This window comes from Ipomoea nil, unplaced genomic scaffold (genome assembly GCF_001879475.1).
Source record: "Ipomoea nil cultivar Tokyo-kokei standard unplaced genomic scaffold, Asagao_1.1 scaffold3170, whole genome shotgun sequence".
Classification (NCBI taxonomy): Eukaryota; Viridiplantae; Streptophyta; class Magnoliopsida; order Solanales; family Convolvulaceae; genus Ipomoea; species Ipomoea nil.
Window position 1 is genome coordinate 3,361,371 of NW_017619598.1, and position 20,138 is coordinate 3,381,508.

Consider the following 20,138-nt stretch of genomic DNA (forward strand, 5'->3'; position numbering starts at 1 on the left):
CTCTTTGAGAATGGTGGTTTTGTTGAGACAAACCTAATGAATTCACCGCATAATGACTTGAGTACAATAGTGCTCTTAGTAACTTATACTCAATTGGGGTGGTCTATTTTGAGGTAGACCTAACGAGATCCCTGACTTGAGTGAAAAATGTTAACCGCCTCTTATGAAAGATAATAGGGGTATCCCAAGAAGTCGAGTGGCTAAGAAATATGTTGATAACTGTGCACTTGTGGGGCTGTCCGACACCTTCACTACATATACATTGTGATTCACAAACTATCATTTGCATTGTAAATAACAGTGCCTATGATAGAAAGAAAAGACTTACAACTGATTTATGTCTCTAACTACTCTATAAACCTTAATGGTGGTCTATACTAAGATAGACTTGATAGAGTTAAAAGTCTATAGTGAGATGGACTTGACAAGACATAAAAATCTACAATGTAGTAAGACTTGTCAGAGTTAAAAGTCTATGTTGAGATAGACTTTGACAAGGTAGAAGTCTATATTGAGGCAGACATAACATTCTTGAATACTAAGGGTGTTCATCATAAGAAGTCAAAGAGTTTGACTCTCGTAGAACCTGCTTTTTGAGTTGGTGTGTGCATTAGAGTTCAAAATTTATCTAATCGGTGAGTTAAAGATTCATATCACTCTCTGGTAGAAAATTACTCAGTGTCACTACGTGTTAGTTCAAGTTCTCAAACACTAACATTAAGATCAACTCATTTGTATTGCTCAGACGTTATTTCTTTCAAAGTGGAAGCTTTGTTTTAGGATAGTCAACATGGACATATCCATTATTTGTGGAAAAATATGTGGCTGCATGAGTTTGTTTTATTTCCACTTCCCCTCTTTTGTGTTAGTGTGTGTGTCTTATACGTGTGGGATTTTTTTTTTCACTTTGTTTTAGGATAGTCAACATGGACATATCCATTATTTGTGGAAAAATATGTGGCTGCATGAGTTTGTTTTATTTCCACTTCCCCTCTTTTGTGTTAGTGTGTGTGTCTTATACGTGTGGGATTTTTTTTTTATTATAAGTAAAAAGAGGGGGATAACCTACATACACACTACTTACCTCAATCGAGGTTTGAACCCATCACCTCCCACTTAGGGGAACAAACCGATACCAATGGACTACAAGCCACTTGGTGTGGGATTTTATATATATATAATTTTGTGTCTCCCTATTAAAGTCTTAGCAATAGTGAGGTTCGTCTACGTCTAAGCTAGTACAAGCTCAGCGTAGTTTATCCTGTGTTGCCTGTCGAAAGCGTACCGGTTTACTTTGACTGCACCGTCACCAGGCAAATAACGCTTTTAAGGTATTGTTATTATAACACGGCACAGATTTCCTTTCATCTATACACCCATTGTGCCCGTGCTTCTTAAAAGGCTTCCAGATCGCGCATTGACGTTGCGACTATTAAGCTGGTACAAGCTCAGCGTAGTTTATCCTGTGTTGTTTGTCGAAAGCGTACCGGTTTACTTTGACTGCACCGTCACCGGACAAATAATGCTTTTAAGGTATTGTTATTATAACACGACACAGATTTCCTTTTATCCGTACACCCATTGTGTCCGTGTTTCTTAAAAGGCTTCCAGATCGCGCGTTGGCGTTGCGATTATTTTCTAATAGCTGCTACAAGTCCTGCTGAACCACTCTGGCAAAAAAGGGGGAATATTTTTTTAGGGGGAGTTTGAGCAAACAAAGCATATAAAATGTGGTAGTTTCGAGATACTTTAGTTGGATTATGGAGCATTATGATTGGATTATATGTTGCTTGGTTGCTTGATATTTTATTCTTTCCAAAAGGTTGAACCCCAACCCGACAGAGGCAAGACCTTTGCTCACTGTTGCGCACAATGAGCCCCCTCACTTTGAGAGGTTGCTCCCACACTGCCACTGGTGAGACTCGATCCCTAGTCATTTTTTCCAACTTTCACCTCTATGACCAGTTGAGCTGCCCATGCGAGGGTTGCTTGATATTTTATTGTTTGGTGAATTGGTTGTGGATATTAATCATGATGATGGATAATGAATTAATGGTTTTATTATGGATAGATGTTACAAGGCTGGAATTACTTCATGTTTCGCACCTTGTATCTCTTAAGGATCCTGCCCCTGATAGAGATCCCTCTGGCACTCCGGCTGCCTCGTGCCCCTGATACAGATGATCACATTTGTCAATCTATTTGACAAAAATGGAGAATAATAATTTGAGGGGAACACTTTTGGTAATCTCAAATAGATATTTTTGTTGGTGTTGGATTAATTATGTTTGTTTATTTTCGTTGATGTTGGATTAATTTGGTTGGATTGATTGTCTATTTTTTATTGAATGTTTCTTTATCTCTATTTGAATATTTCCATTTTGATTATTGGATTCTCTTTATGTGGAAATATTGTTTATTGGGATAAAGTACAAATAAGCCACTGGACTATTTGGGAAATAGCAATTAAGCCATCGAACTCAAATAACCATCAAATAAGCCATTGAACCCGGAAAAAAAGAGCAAATAAGTCATTGAACCCTGAAAAAAAGAGCAATTATCATATTTTACAGGTTAACTCCAGGTTTTTGCTGATTGGATTGCCAAATGTTTATTTTATTTGCATTTATTTTTTTTATTAATATCATCCACTTGGATAGTATTATATTTTAAAATAACTATAATCAAAATAGTTTTGTCTTGTCGAGATTTGATTTATTTATTTATTTTTATTTTTTTACTTGATCTTTTGTTTAAAAAATAATAATAAATAAATAAATTAGATCTAGACAAGACAAAACTACTTTGATTATCATTACTTTAAAATATATTACTATGTGGGTGGATATAATAAAAAAATGGTAAATAAAATAAACATTTGTCAATCCAGTCACCAAAAACCTAGAGTTAACCTGTTAAAAATGTTAATTGCTCTTTTTTACCGGGTTCAGTGGCTTATTTGGGGATTATTTAAGTTCGATGGCTTAATTGCTTTTTCCCAAATAGTTCAGTGGCTTATTTGTATTTTATCCCTTGTTTATTGGATTCTCTTAGGATATTGGATTACCATTTTGTGGATATTGATTGAATTACTTTGGGTTGAATGGTGATATATTTTTTTATTGTTGGATGGATTAAAATAGTAATAATAATAAATAAATAAATATATATATATATATATATATATATATATATATATATGTGTGTGTGTGTGTGTGTGTGTGTGTGTGTGTGTGTGTGTGTGTGTGTGTGTGTATTCAAATGAGGACAAGTATATTATAGAGGACTGTGAGGACAGATGTAGTATGTGCCATTAGCCGGTATGTTGTGTGCATGGCCGAATGAAGTCGTGTGCCACAGTTTGTATGTTGCGTGCTAGTTTTGTTAACTTATAGCGCCTGGGTTCGAAACCTGATGTTTACATTTATTCTTGTGTGCCATTATGTATTAAGTTGTGTGCCTGGTATTAGTTTGTTGTGTGCCCATTATTTGTCCTCACAGTCCTCTATATATTGTTGTCCTCATTTGAACTCAACCCTATATATATATATATATATATATATATATATATATATATATATATATATATATATATATATATATATATATATATATAAAGTAAAAAATAGAGTACATAAAAAACTTACAAAGTGGTGACAAGAGCTAGTAGAGAGGTGTCCAAACTGCTCTAAAGGCTAGAGTTTATATTGGATGGTGGCAAGTGATAAAAAAGTATATTTTAGAAGCAGAGAAGGATTTGGAGAATACAATCATACATTTTAGAGGCAGAAAATGATTGAAAATACAATCATATATGATTTGGAAAACAAAATCATATATTCTAGATTATCTAGAATTCTATACAGTGTCAAAGTGATCCAATTTTACTCCCAAGCCAGCTCAAACACATCCCAGACTCAGGAGGTGGGGGCTGGTGATAGAGTAATGGTGTTAGCACCCGACCCAGGTTGTCAACAGGCACATGACCCAGCACCACGTGAAAACCTAACGGGCAGAACTCAACGGACAGAATACCAACGGGTGGAAACATTACTACGGGTCATTTACTGTACCCATTGAAGAAAGAGAAATAAAGGCTCGGCTCCTCATTATGTTTCATTATGTTATTACCGTTAGGGACTTGATATAAGTAGAACCTCTCCTCAACTAGAGGAACAGGCTGAATACTTTGTACTGAAATACTGAAGCAATACAATTGTTATTCTTATATTATATTTCCGGTAACATATTTACCGTCAAATACAAATCGGTTAAATCATGAAAATAAACTACATGACTCTGTTATATATAGATCAAAGGGATACTTATTTAGTTGCAAAATTGCAATAATTGAGAGAAAAAGGTAGGACTTTAGCAGTCTGTTATAACCTACAATAGGTCTCTAAGTCATATGATTTTTTTATTTAAAAACAAAAATTTTAAGCATCCTTGGTAGGCCACAACAAATGTCCAAAGTGGTTAAATTTATTTTTATTTTTAAACCTACCCTAAATAATGACTTGAGGCATTTGTTGTATGGAAAATAGATGCATAAAGGTTTTTTTATTATTATTTTAAAAAGATTTAATTACCGAAATGGTCCATTGACTATAGCGAAATTATCAATTTGGTCCCTGACTATTTTTTTAACTAGTTAAGTCCCTCAACTTTAAAAATATTAACCAATTTGGTCCTCTGTTTGTTTGATCGTTAGTCAACCGTTAACTTGGGACCAAATTTGTAATTTCGCTATAGTCAAGGGACCATTTTGGTAGTTAACTTTAGGGGTGGGCAATTCGGTTTAGTTTTCTCGAACCGAACCGAACCGAACTAGCTTGGTTCGGTAATATACCGAACAACCGAACGGTATTGGACTCTTGTATACCGAACGGTTCTATAAAAAACCGATCCGAATTATTCGGTAAAAAATTGAATTGAACCAAATACTGTTTGATTTTTTTTAAAAAAAAATATAATAATAATAATAAATAAATAAATAAAAATTAAATCCAAGTTCCTTGCTGCTTGCTCTGCCGTTCAGCTCATATTCTCACGGGTATCTCTCGAAAATGTTTTATTTGATTTCTTTATGGTTTGTTATTAAAAGTTCTATATTATGTGTTATGGTGTTTACATAGTCCATATCCAAAGTCTAATATATAACAAAATAGCAATCCAAAGTTCAAACGGTATTCGGTCCGGTTCAGTTTTTACCGAACAATTAAGTTCAGTTCGAATTTTTACCAAACCGTTCGGTATACAAAAATCTATTACCGTTCGGTAGTTCGGTATATTACCGAATCTAACTAGTTTGGTATGATTCGGTTTGAGAAAACTGAACCGAATTACCCACCCTTAAAGTTAATTACCAAAATGGTCCCTTGACTATAGCGAATTACCAATTTGGTCCCAAGTTAACGGTTGACTAACGGTCAAACAAACGGAAGACCAAATTGGTTAAGATTTTTAAAGTTGAAAGACTTAATTGTTCAAAAAATAGTCAAGGACCAAATTAGTAATTTCGCTATAGTCAAAGACCATTTCGATAATTAACTCTTTTAGAAATAAGATGGACCCAAATGCTCTTTCTTCACGCTCTATTTCTAAACCCTTTCTTTCCTCTTCCCTCATACTAGATTTAGACACTCTTCTCCTTCATGTTCTCTCTCTAAACCCAAAAAAATGTTTAGACATCAATAAAGTTGACCCAACCTGTCCCTTTCTTCACAATCATTATCATCTTCCACGTCTCAGCCCTCCTCCACCACCTCTCTTTCACCTCCGCCTTTAAGTGGCAAATTATATCATGCACCACGGTGCATGATCAATCATGCACCGCACGTCTTTTTTTTTTAAATGAAAATAAATAATGTTTTTTTTTCTCCGTTTCATACCCTTTTGCAAAAAATAACTCTGTTCTTCAGTGTTATTTTGTATACACTGCAGTGTCAGTTCAATACAACTACAGTTTCATTTCGATATAAATATAGCTTCATTCGATATTTATAGATTCAAATATGTGAAAATGTTATTTAATTTTATTTTATATATATACACTATAGTTTCATTAAAACACAACTACATGATCATTTTGATATAATTACAGCTTCATTGTACAATATACACTCAAATATGTGAAATGTTATTCAGTTTCATTTTATATACACTGCAGTTTCATTTCACTATAACTACAGTATCATTTTGATATAACTGCAGTGTCGGTTTAGATATACTGTAGTGTCAGTTGATGTTTAATACACCAAACAAACGGACTCCGTTAACTATAACGGCGGACCGTTTCTTTACTTAAAGAAACGACACCGTTTTTTACCGCGGTACATGTGCACCGCGGTCTATGATATAACGACTGCCTTTAAGTCTCACCGCATTCTCGATCAATATGAAAATTTATGTCAAAATATTTAGTCATGATAATTTCCATATCGTTTATTATCCAAAGTAATTATATCCAAATTTTAAAATACCTCTATCACTATCATTTGATCATCAGTGCACATTTTGTAGAATTACTTAATTGAGAACTACGTTTAAATTAGAGTTGAGCCAGACTAGTTACTTCTTGTTTGGTGTAATTAACTATTATTATTTCTTTCACATATAAGAATCTCTGTTTTCCTTGAGCAAGTATATATGTTACAAACAACATCAATACATCATTAATTTTTGTTTATAACCGACTCCGTATAATAATATACAAAATATGGATCAAACAATTTGAGCCTAAGTATAGTGAAGAGTACAAATTAAACTAAATAAAATCTTAAACCATAAAAAAAACAATTTATACATAAATATAATTTGTACTTTTTATTGGACAGTAAATACACTTTTTGAAATTAAGAAAATGCCAAGGTTAATGTATAGTAGATGAATTTGCTTCCGTTGGTGTGGAAGAATACAAGTAAGGTTTTGGAGGAATTGGCAAAAGGTCTGCACTGTTTTCCAACATTTCTAACACCATACTTATTGATGGCCTGATTGAAGGATCAAAATGAATGCACCACAAACCAACCATAACCATCTTTCTTGCATATTCCTTATCTAATTCATTCATAATTCCTTTCAATCCTAACTCTTTATCAAGTTCGATCTGGCGATAAATCCAATGCGGAAAATAGATTTCACTATTGCGATCCACATCATGCTCAACATTCTTTCTACCACTAACAATCTCCAGTACCATCATCCCATAACTATACACATCAGCCTTATGAGAAACCGCTCCAAAGTTTCTGCACGCAACTTCTGGTGCAACATATCCAATTGTTCCCCGTACACCAGTTATTGACACAAAACTCTCCTTTGCTGTGTGTAGTTTTGCAAGACCAAAGTCTGAGATTTTTGGACAAAAGTCTTCATCTAGAAGAATATTATGTGGCTTTATATCAAAGTGTAAAATTTTCGTCCTACATCCGCGATGTAGGTATTCTAGTCCCCTAGCAATGCCAATTGTGATTTTATACAATGTTAACCACTCTAATTGACGATCTCCCGTCAATTTTCCATCATAAATAAAACTTTCGAGTGATCCATAAGGCATGAATTCATAAAGCAAAGCTCTTTTGTCACCCTCAACACAGAATCCTAATAATGTTACAATATTAACATGAGAAGTTCTGCTAATGCTTGCTACTTCATTTATAAACTCTTCCCCACTACCTTTTAATTCCTTTAGTAACTTGACTGCAACAAAAGCTCCATTAGCCAGCTTTCCCTTGTAGACAAAACCATAGCCTCCTTGACCCAGCTTATCTCGAAATGAATTAGTAATTCTTTTGACTTCTAAATAGGTATACCGTTTTGGAGAGAATGATCCATTGTTTCTAAGAAAGACTTCAATATTTCGTTCATTTTCAGTTTTCAGAAAATTCATGAATATTTGGTATAAGAAATTCCTCCAAAGACACATAAGTGTAGTCATTAACATTGTAACCCCAACAACGGAAGCAACTGCAATTATTGACAAAATTTTGAATTATTTAATTACTCCATTTACTTAACAAATAACTTCGTAATAATTTCAGTTGTACCAATCTTTCTATCAATAAATAATAATGCATAATATCTACTATACTAATAAGAGTCAAAGAGAGTTAGGTCTATAATATAATGCGTAGAAAAAATGACATTCAAATAGAGCAGTGAACGATGCCGATCTCCATGGCAACAACGACAGCAATAATAACATGATGATGGTGTGGAGGGGTTGTCCGATCGTTGGGCGGACATAACTCTCGAGGACGAGGAAGTAGGTGTTGAGGCTGACAGAACTTTCCTGCTGCCGGAGGGCGTGGATTTGCCGGTCTACTCTGTTGTGGGCGTTTTTTTACGGCAAAGATGATTAAGGTTGAGTATATGCGGCAAGTTTTGGCATCTGTGTGGCAGCCTGTGATGGGGATGCGAGTAACAGAGATGCACTCTAATTTGTTTCTCTTCGCGTTCTACCATGAAACTGATATGGTACGGGTTTTGGAGGAGGGGCCGTGGTCTTTTGACAATCATACGCTAGTATGTTGGCAAGTTTGTGATGGTTTCCTCCCAGGAGAAGTCAAACTAGATACAGTTGATATGTGGATCCAGGTATATGATTTGCCTATGGGTTATACGTCTAACCTAATTCTGGAACAGGTTGGAAATTTTGTTCGAAAATTTATCCGGTGTGATGATCGCAAAGTGGGAGGGCCATGGAAAAAATTCTATCGTGTACATGTTGCGGTACCGGTAGACAAGCCACTCAAACGAAGAATGAAACTGATACGCCGGGATAAGTCATGGTGCTTGGTTAATTAGAAGTATGAACGGCTCCATAATTTATGTTATTGTTGTGGTATGCTGGGTCATCTGGACAAATTTTGTAAGACAGCACGGCTCTCCGGTATCAAACCTGAGTTTTACCCGTACTGGGCTTGGATGAGTGCAGGACAATCCAAGGGCCCAAGGCCGGTTGGGGCATCATGGTTGTTACCGCCGATTGGGAGCCCGACAACGCTGATGGCGGCGCATTCTGGAGGGGGAGATTCCGCGGTACATGCTGGCCGTGGGGTTGATGACGCGGTGGATATTGTTATGGCGTAGTCATGTGAGGAATCGGAAGAGGGTGTAACAGCCTCTTCGAAACGACGCCGTGCTGCTGTGGAGGATCCTAGTAATGGAGATGTGGCGGCCGATGGTGTGGCAACAGTCAGTGATGTGTCAAAAAACTTGCATGTGGCGGGTCTTGGTTCCCAGACCCACTCGACCGAATGAGTACCCTAAGTTGGAACTGTCGTGCCTTGGGCAACCCACGTACAGTTCGTGAAATAGTGGACACGGTGTCCCGAAAGAAGCCTGATTTTGTGTATCTCATGGAAACCAAGGTAGAACGAAGTCATGAAGAACGTAATCGTGTTACACTAGGGTTTGATGGTTTATTCTATGTTGAATCTATTGGTTTGAGTGGTGGTTTAGCTTTATTATGGAGGAAGAATAACACGGCAAGACTTATGAGCTATTCAAGGAATCATATTGATGTGGAAATTAGTATAACAGGCTTCCCTAAGTGGAGGATGACTTGTTATTATGGTTTCCCAAAACGACACAGACACACCGAAGCATGGGATTTCATTAAATCACTAGCACCCCGATCCGATCTACCGTGGATCATGATTGGTGATTTTAATGATCTATTATTTCACTATGAGAAAAAGGGTGGAAATCCACACCCGAAAAGGCTCCTACGTGGCTTTGGGGAGACTATTGAGCATTGTGGCTTGTCTCAGTTACCGATGAATGGATATCGGTTTACCTGGGAAAAGGGGAAAGACACGTCTCGATGGATCAAGGAGAAGTTGGATAAGGTGTTAGCTACAAATGCCTGGTGTGATATTTTCACCAGGGCAAGAGTGACTAATATCTTAATGAGAAAATCTGATCATTCCGCCCTCTTTCTGGGAATACACGATCCTATGGGAGGGGGGGAGACCACAAAGGAAGTTCCGTTTTGAAATGGCATGGATATATGATGAGGGGTGCAGGGCTGTGGTAGAGGAATCATGGTGCGAAGGAAGAAACGGTGGACTACAGAAGTGTATTATGCATTGTGGCAACGGTTTATCTCGCTGGGGTGGAGACCGGTATCTTAAGTTTGGTGAACGAATTGAGCAACTACGCAGAGAACAATTATACCTGAAGGGGCGCACGGATCCAGTATCATTGACTGAGTTCCAACGCCTAGGCTCTGAGCCGAGTTGAGGCCCAGGAAGATGCTTACTGGAGGCAGAGAGCTAAGCAACACTGGTAAAAGGGTGCTAATGCTAGTACAAAGTACTACCACAGGTATGTTTCTAACCGTAAAAGAAAAAATTCTTTATCCAGAATTATGAATGATGATGGGGACTGGGTGGAAGGTAATGATATGAAAAAGGTTGTCATGGATTATTTTGCCAATATCTTTTGTTAAAATAATCTTACCAGTGGTGATAATTTATTTGAAAAGGTCATGCCCAAAGTTACACCATCACAAAATGAATCACTCCTTCAACATTTTGGGGTGGATGAGGTTAGAAAAGCTCTATTCGTAATGTTCCCAGATAAAGCACCAGGCCCTGATGGAATGGATCCGGGTTTTTATCAACATTTTTGGGATGTGGTAGGTGGGGATCTCTCGGAGTTTATCATTGATTGTCTAAATACATGAAATTTCCCTACTACATTGAATGAAACAAATGTTGTGTTAATTCCAAAGAAGTGTACGCCTAAGCGGGTAACAGACTTGAGACCCATAGCCCTGAGTAATGTGGTCTATAGGATAATGGCTAAAATGATTACACAGAGGATGAAACCCCTGATGGGAAATGTTATATCTGATTCACATAGTGCGTTTCTACCAAATAGACTCATCACTGATAATCTTGATAGCAGCAGAGGTAGGACATTATCTGAATAGTAAGCAGTGTGGGGTGGTTGGTTGTGGGGCTCTCAAATTGGATATGGCAAAGGCTTATGGTCGCATGGAATGATCATTCTTACAAGGAATGTTAAAGGCATTGGGTTTTGATGAGAGGTGGGTGGAGCTCATTATGTTGTGTGTGACTACTGTGTCTTATAAGTTTATGATAAATGGCTCTAGCAGTGAACCGATCATACCTACCCGGGGTCTCAGGCAGGGTGATCCGTTATCACCATATCTTTTTATTATCTGTGCAGAGGGGCTGTCTTTATTGTTACAACAGGCACAGAATAATGGTTTAATTCATGGCTGCAGGGTTGCACGTGGCTCACCCCCAATATCTCATTTATTTTTTGCTGATGATAGCCTGTTATTTTTCAAAGAAAATCCACAGGAAGCTGTTGAGGTAAAGAATTGTTTAGCCGTTTATGAGAATTTATCTGGACAAATGGTAAATTACCACAAGTCTAATATCTATTATAGAAAAAATACAAGTGAGGAAAACAGGGATGTGGTGGCGAATATTTTGGGGGTTGACTAGGCCCCTAACTTTGGAAAATATCTGGGATTACCACCCTTTGTGGGGAGGAAGTGGTGGCGAATATTTTGGGGGTTGACTTGGCCCTTAACTTTGGGAAATATCTGGGATTACCACCCTTTGTGTGGAGGAATAAAAAGGCGGCCTTTACCTATATTGAGGACAAAATCAGACAGAGAATTGGTTCGTGGGGCGAGAAACTTCTATCATAGGCGGGTAAGGAAGTCTTGTTGAAAAGTGTGGCACAAGCTATGCCTACCTTTTCTATGAGTGTTTTTTTGTTTCCTGTATCTGTGTGTGCAGCTATTAAACGGACAATGAATCGCTATTGGTGGGGCTCAAGGACCGACTGTGGTATTCACTGGAAAGCATGGGATAAACTATGTATCCCTAAGAAATATGGAAGCATGGGATTCAAGGATCTGAAAGTATTTAATTTGGCAATGTTGGGTAAACAGGCATGGCGACTACTTACTAATACTGACTCGCTGGTCTCTCGAGTATACAAGGCAAGGTACTATCCTCAAATTCCTTCTCTGAGGCAGGTATTAGAAATAATCCTGGTTATTGCTGGCGTAGTATTATGGCTGCCAAAGGGTTGATAACTAGTGGAGTGAGACGACGAATTGGGGATGGAAATTATACCTTGATATGGGAACATCCCTGGCTCCAAGATGATCTAGACCCAATGATCCAAACGGAGATGCCACCGCAGCTAGCCGGTGCAAAAGTCATGGGTTTAATTGATCAGACTACTGGTACATGAGATCCTCACATTTTAGCAGATATTTTCCACCCAAATGACATACCAAAAATTTTAAAGATCCCGATCTCACCAGGGTATGAGGATATATGGTATTGGTATGAAGACCAAATGGTTGTTACTCTGTCAAGAATGGCTACAGACTTATTGTGGGCACTTATAAGAATAATACTGGTTTCGATAACTGGCAAACCCTATGGAAGCTGAGAATCTCCCTAAGTAGAAGACTTTTTTATGTAGAGCTATAAGTAATATCCTCGCTACCACCACCAATTTGCTTATAAAGAGGGTGCATGTGAGCCCGATATGTGCCATGTGTGGAATTATGGATGAGAACACTATGCATGCTTTAGTGTCGTGTGATTATGCTAAGTCCATATGGGATCAATCTAACCTTCCACTCCCCCATTTTGTGACGAATATTTTCCAGAAATGGTTTAGAACGATCCTAAATGTTTTAGATGCTAATGGAATATTGTTTGCAGCTACAATATTATACAATATTTGGAGAGCCCGGAACGAAGCAGTTTGGAATGCATGCCTACCAATGCTGAAGAAGATCCTTGCGATGGTCGTAGCATCCATGCAGGCGTGGCAGCAGATACATTCGGTTGGCCCTCGACGATCAGCCGACCTCAGCACTGATAACCTGCAACCACCGCCTCTCATGCAGCCACCCGCTCCCCCTATTGCCGGAACAGTCCATCCATCGCCTCCCATGCAACTGCACGATACCACTGCTACTGGAACGGAAACAATTCCGCTAGCACATTGTTTAATCGATGCCGGTTACTGGTCACACTTGAAGACAGCCACAGTTGGAGCGGTATTGCTCGACGCCCACAGCGGATACATATCAGCTTACAGTGCACCCTTACACAACTGTTTCTCACCGCTTATGGCTGAGACTCTTGCGTGCAAGGAAGTTTTGTCATGGCTCAGAGCACGTGGGGAATCGTCAGTTGAACTTTTCACAGACTGCCAGACACTTCAGGCATATTTAACCGCATCGGATATTCAAGCTCGATCCTACCTTGGTTATGCCTTGATGACTGTAGGACTTCTATATCTATGTTTACTTATTGCTCAGTTAATTTTATTCCTAGATTGTAAAATTATTTAGCACATATATTAGCTTCTGAGGCTTTTAATCACGATTCGGCTATGTACTGGGATGCTATCCCACCTGACTCAGTTTCGAGTTATCAATAAATATAACCACATTGGTTTCTTCAAAAAAAATGAAGTTCAAATTTTTTAATCAAATGAATGGCTCAGATTGATCAGATTTTAATTTTTCCTTTAGATTTCCTAATTTATTCTTAATTATATGATTATCCGTTAACTTTCCCGTCAAAAATTATCTTTTCCGCTAATTTTTGTTAGTTCACCAATAACTTACTCATTTATTTCAATAAGAAAGGTCTTAGGTTTGGAACCACATCCCAATCAAAGTTGGCATAATTAGTACTCTATTTCACTCATATTAAATTAAATAATAATTTAGTAGCTACAATAAAAAAAAAAATAATACATATGCATTTCTTTAATTTTGAATTATATGTCTACAATGCCTTTATTCAAAAAAATTATTCATTATCAATAAATTAAATAAAAAAATAATTTCATTAGTTATATTGTCTTTTTTTCTCCAATATAAAAATTCTTTACATTCAAATTCATCAATTAATTATATTCATTCGCTACATTGTTCCTACAATGTCTTTATTCAAAAAAAATTATTCATTATCAATAAATTAATTAAAAGAAATAATTTCATTAGTTATATTGTCTTTATTTTTCTCCAATGTAAAAATTCTTTACATTCAAATTCATCAATTGATTATATTCACTACATTATCTATTATCTTTTTTGTGCACTTTTTTTTTTTTTAATTAAATATCAAAATTATAATACAAAATAATGTTATATATTTATTTACCAAGTATTTTATTAATACCATTAAAAAATTAAAAAATATATAATTAATAAAGCAAATCATATGAACTACTTGAGCGATTTGTTGACAAAGAAAGTATTCAAAACACACAACAAATTGAAGTGAGAATCTACCACACAATGTCCTTGTTTGACAATTAGCAGTTAGCGGTTAACGTTAGCGAATTTAACTAGCGAATTATATCAACGGTTGGTAAAAAGATAGTTGAAAATATTAGCTATTTAGATTAACATGTAAAATGACCTAAGTGTATAGATATATTTCATAATAATAATAATAATAATAATAATAATAATAATAATAATAATAATAATAATAATAGTTTTAAAAAATAAAAATAAAAATAAAAATAATAATTTAATAAAAGAAATAAAATTTTAAAAATAAAAATAAAATAAAAAGCTCCCATTAGTTTTGTCACTTTTCCCACATCAGTGGAAAAAGTGACATGGGAGCCTTGAGACTCCTATAAAAGGAGCCTTTAAGTCTCTTATTTAAAAATTAAGCTTGTCCATCCTTTGATGGGCAAGCAGTGAGCCAGCGAAACTAGTTCTTTTTATCCAAGGAGTCGAAATGGCGGTACAGTAATTTTTTTTTTTTTTTTTAATATAGAGGTGTTTTGGAGGAATCATTCTCAAAAATGCTAAGTGAAAATATTGTAAATTGCAATATTTGTATTTTCAGTAGTTTGGAACAAATTGTTGCTTCAAACTGTTGAATAACCAAACATTTTCTTTAGCATTTTGATCTTTGGGTCACATCATATTTACCAATCGTCTATCTTTGGGTTACATTATAATTAAAAATTTTAAATTTTAAAATTTTTATTACTTGATCTAAATTCCTTAAATTAGGAATTTATTTATCCATAATAATTTATTCAACAATAATGTTTGAACTAAATGAACACTGAGCAAAACACCTAAAAGATTGATAGCGTGGATTCATTCATTGATCTTGTATATATGTGCATTCATTAAATATATTAGAATCATTTGCAACAAAAATACTTGATTACTATTTAAAAAAAAGTATAGTAACAATTGTAATGAATCTCATATATTACATTGTATTCATATACTATGAGTTACATATTTAAATAAACAAATTCGACATTAAATTACTTATGTATGAACTTCTAATATATAATATTGCATTGATATACTTTCAAATATTTATTTAATTATAAACATTGGCATTAACTCATTCGCGCAATGCGCGTGTAAAACTAATTATTTAATAAGTATGAATGTTCTAAAATGTGTGAATGTAAGAATAAAGAGGAAATTTCAAAAATGGTCCTCCAAATATTACCCTTTCTCAAATTGATCCTATGACTTTTAATTGAACCCAAACTGGTCCTTCAACTATTAGATTTTAAGTCAAATCGATCCTCCATTAGTTAGGTGTGAACTTGGCCGTCAAATTAGAGAGCAAAATAAGAAATTTACATTGTATAATGCTTATTAGACTACTAGCGCCTTTGATTTTTCTCTCAGATTAGCGAACGAATTGTTGAATTATTCCAAATTAGCGAACGAATTTTTCTCCCAAACTAGCTTCAATTTGGTTAGGGTTCTTCTGGCTTCAACAATTCGTTCGCTAATTTTGGAGAAAAAATAAAAGGCGCTAGTTGTCTAAACATTATTATACAATGTAAATTTCATGTTTTGCTCTCTAATTTGACGCCAAGTTCACGCCCAACTAACGGAGGACCGATTTGACAAAAAATCTAATAGTTGAATGACCAGTTTGAGTTCAATTAAAAGTCATAGGACAAATTTAAGAAAGGGCCATAGTCGAAGGATCATTTTAAAAATTTCCTCTAAGAATAAATAATAGACCTTTTCATTATTAAACAAGTTTTAGAAAATTAATTTCTTTTTTAAATATTCTTCCAAAAAGGTTGAACCCTAACTCTATAGGCCCATGTGTGCCAACAATTTGGAGTGAGTTGAGTTTGCGAGGCTTGCTTCTTCGCAAGTCAAAATTTTCAACCTTAATTCGTAGGTTTTGCTATATAATTTTATACAACTAGCAAGCACAAATAACTTAGTTAAAACTTGAAAATAAATAGTATATAATATAGCAACTTTATATTCTCATTCATAAGGTAAGTTTTATGTTATGGTGGAACATACATTAATATATATATGATAACAAGACTAAAGGGGGTGTATTCAATCATGATTTTCATAAAATTTTAAAGATTTTTTTAAACTTTAAAAGTTTAGAGGTATTCCATTCAAATTTTTAGGAAGTCTTTAAAAGTCAGGTGGTATTCAATAAAGATTTTTAAAGAGTCTTTAAAATTCATGCAGTATTTAAAAAGTTATGAATTTTTGTACATTTTTAAATTTTAAGACTTTTGTAGACTTTTATTTCTCAAATATAAATAGTTGAAATCCAACCATCAATCCCAATGCACCCCTAGGTTAGAATTTATTAAATTATTGATTATCAAAATATTTCCATGAAATAAGTATAAAATATTATATTGTTTAAAAATCAATACCTTCACGCTACAATGATACAAGAGTTATATCAAACTATTTACTAATTAATTTTTCACATTATCTGTTTTTTTTTTTTTTTTTTTTTTTTTTTTTTTTTTTTTTTTTGGTATTAACAAATAAAATCTATATATATAAAAAATAGATTAAGGAGGTATTTGGCAAATGAGAGATAGTTTATAGCTGATAGCTGATTTGATCAGCTAAGAGTATTAGCTTATTATGAAAAATGTTTAGTAAATTAGATGTTTACTTTTAGCTGATGGAAAGTAAATGATCTATAAGGCGTAAACATATTGTGCTAATTTGTTTCCAAAAAAAAATATTGTGCTAATTTATTAACTCTTAAATTACTTATTATTATTATTATTATTATTATTATTATTATTATTATTATGAGTGAAATAAAAAAAAAAAAAAAGAAAAAAGAAAGAAAAACATTATTATGCTTGTTACGGAAACAGAAAGAAAAAAGGCAAGTCAGATAAACAATAACAACAGAGATATAAATGTTAGCAAATGGTAATGGTAAAATGGTCATTTCATAATCAGAATCGTTAACCAAAAAACTTCAGTCTTCTTAGCTTCTCATATTTTAACTTATTGTCCGAATAAGTTAATCTAATAATTCATTTTACCAACGCTTAAAAAAGTAGCCTATTGATCAATTAAACCAGTCAAACACTCAAACTTACAGCTATGTTAGCTAACAGAGTCTAAAATAAGTACCTGTAATGATCAGAATGAGCATGGGCCGCTTTTTTTTCCCTGCATCTGAAGTAGACAAAGCAGTTAAAGTTCAATACTTGGATATATATAACTTTCACAATCTAAACAAGAATTTCATGTAAACGCTACTTTAATTTCTGTACCTGCTAAACATTGAAAATTGTTATGGGTGTCAGTTAAGCATTGCCCCTCATTATAATGACACTTTGTACAAACTTCAGACACCTTCCATTGTATGAGAATCAAAGAATTTAAATTCTCAAATAAGTTGATGGCGCTGGATGATCTGTTAAAGTTAAACGGCAAGTAAATAACTGAACACTCTGCAGGAAGACTGGTGGCAGTTGGTAGAGTATCATTGTCCATCTGGGTATAGTACAAGCTGAAGTTTTGGCAACTGTTATAGCTTCTGTATCCATGGAAATAATGCCCAATCTTCTTCTGTAAGCTCACATTTGAACTACTATTGCATTTGTAAAACATCGTTTTGGGCACGAAATCGAAGGAAATGGAAGCAGAGCTGGGAAATGAGATTCCTGTGTGGAAAACGTTGCAACTTCGTTCCCGCAAGTATTTCTCAAGAAGTGGGTCAAAGAGAAGCATAAGATCACCCTTAATAAATACAACTCCATATTTGTGTTGTCCCAAGGTAATTGTTGGATATGGAGTAGCATTACAATCTAAGGTGTACAACCCACATTCAGGTCTCGAAACATTGGAGAAAGGAAAACTCACTTTTGTTATGTTTCCGCAGGTGAATTGTTTGGGGCAGCTAGACTGGGAACTGCTTTCCCCTTGAGCTAACTGAAGAATGATAACTATTTCAAACAAAAGGAAACAAGCAAGAAATAGATGTGAAGGCATACTAAACTCTGACATAGCAAAATGGAGTAGGAAAAACTTGAAAATCTTATAGTTTTGTGTTATCAGTGGCCTGAATTCTTTCGCTATAATTCTATAAACTACTCTGAGGATAAGAGTACATAGAAGGCAATCATACTCACCTTCCATGTGGACCAGTAAATAGAAAGACTTTGACCCCTTTCTTCACGCAAACTACATTTCTTGCTAATGCCTTTTCTGACGGGGAAAATACACGTATTATTGACTGCGTCTTCCACTAGTAACCTAAGAGCATCCACATTTGTTGGGGAGAATTGGGGATAATGTAAGAGTGATTAGGAAAGAGAAGATAGGAGGGGAGAGAAAAAAAGGAAAAAAAAAAAGGAAAATTAAATTTTTTTTTTTAACAAAAAATAATAATTAAGACTGTCAGGCGCGCCTGACGCGCCAGACTTCACGCGCCCGCTGTGCGTGCATGGCTGTTACCAGTGGTGCTTCATTTTACTTTTTGCGGTGGGTTCCACCATTTCTGAATTCTCCTTTCATTTGCAGGAGAATTATTTCTCAAATAATTCTTCCCACATTAGCTATTATCTTGGGTGGGGAGAATTAATTCTGAAATAACTCCATATAATCCACAAATGTGAAAAGACTTTACTTGTCTGCACTGATGCTGGTCCTATCATTTTATAGGTTCAGGGCATAGTAATAAAAATGAACCTTATATTAAATTAATATATATTTTTATAATTAAAATTTAAATTAAATAAGAAAAAAACTGCTAATATCAAATAACTTGAAATAAAATTCACAAGTTTTTAATAATTTTATATACACATATCAAAAAACACTTTTTTAGTTGGAATTGAACAATTTCAAGCTTTTCGATCTAGAATCTAGATTATAAACTCCATTGACTAAATAATTCATTAAAAAAAACTAAATTATATTTTAAAATATGTTTTTCATAACAAAATCACAAAATATATTACATATACACAACTCATTATAAAGTTCACAAAATAACACATATTCTAAATATTAGTAAATTACTCAAATAAAAATAGATTCAAAATTTGATATGAACCACAAATCAATATATATTATAAATCTCACTATAATTATAAAAAAGTAATTAAAAAAACAAAGTTACACATTAAATTTTAAAAAATACAAATTAGAAATAGAAATAAATTTCATAAGTTATAATTTTAATACAAATTAATAATATTCCTAAATTCATCTTCTGAAGTAGGGAGCATATGAGGGGTTCGATCCTTTGACCATGAGAATAAAAGTAATGAGTCTTACCAACTAAAACAACATAGATTTCAATAACATTAATGTACATTAAATAATTATACGAAGCTTCTATAGTATATATAAAAAGTAATGAGATAGGGTGGTGGGCCCTGGGCAAGGGTCCAACCTGCATATGCCCAAGGCCATGCCAGACTGACACCTGCGTGCATGTATGTTATTCAGAAAATAACTCAGGTTTTACTGAGAATCGATGTTTTATTCTTTGTAGGTGTTGGTTTTATGACTTTTGGTAGTCACGACTGGCAACAAAACCTTAAAATAACGAGTGTATGAGAAAAATATAAATATTGCTTGTGAAAAATATAGATATTGCTTGTGAGTAGTAAAGATTGTTACCCCTCTCCCCATGTATGGGGGTCTATTTATACATATTTTGGTCTAGAAGCCCTACAATGAATAGAAATGCTAGACTGCCCTCATATTGGGAGTCCTTGTTACATTATGAATAATGACTCCAATTTTTATTACATTATGAATACTAAATCCAATTCTTATTAAACTCCTAAGTTGGGCAAATTAT

General features: G+C 34.6%; 1 protein-coding gene across 1 annotated transcript; it reads right to left on the reverse strand.

Moving 5' to 3' along the window:
• Nucleotides 1-6,805: 6,805 nt before the first annotated feature.
• Nucleotides 6,806-18,404, reverse strand: LOC109167957 (LEAF RUST 10 DISEASE-RESISTANCE LOCUS RECEPTOR-LIKE PROTEIN KINASE-like 2.4). Its single transcript, XM_019317038.1, has 3 exons — nucleotides 17,596-18,404; nucleotides 17,453-17,497; nucleotides 6,806-7,971 (listed from the first exon to the last, which is right to left on the reverse strand). Exons 1-3 carry the CDS (start codon nucleotides 18,329-18,331, stop codon nucleotides 6,875-6,877), a joined length of 1,878 nt encoding a protein of 625 aa, XP_019172583.1. The 5' UTR covers nucleotides 18,332-18,404; the 3' UTR covers nucleotides 6,806-6,874.
• Nucleotides 18,405-20,138: the final 1,734 nt, after the last annotated feature.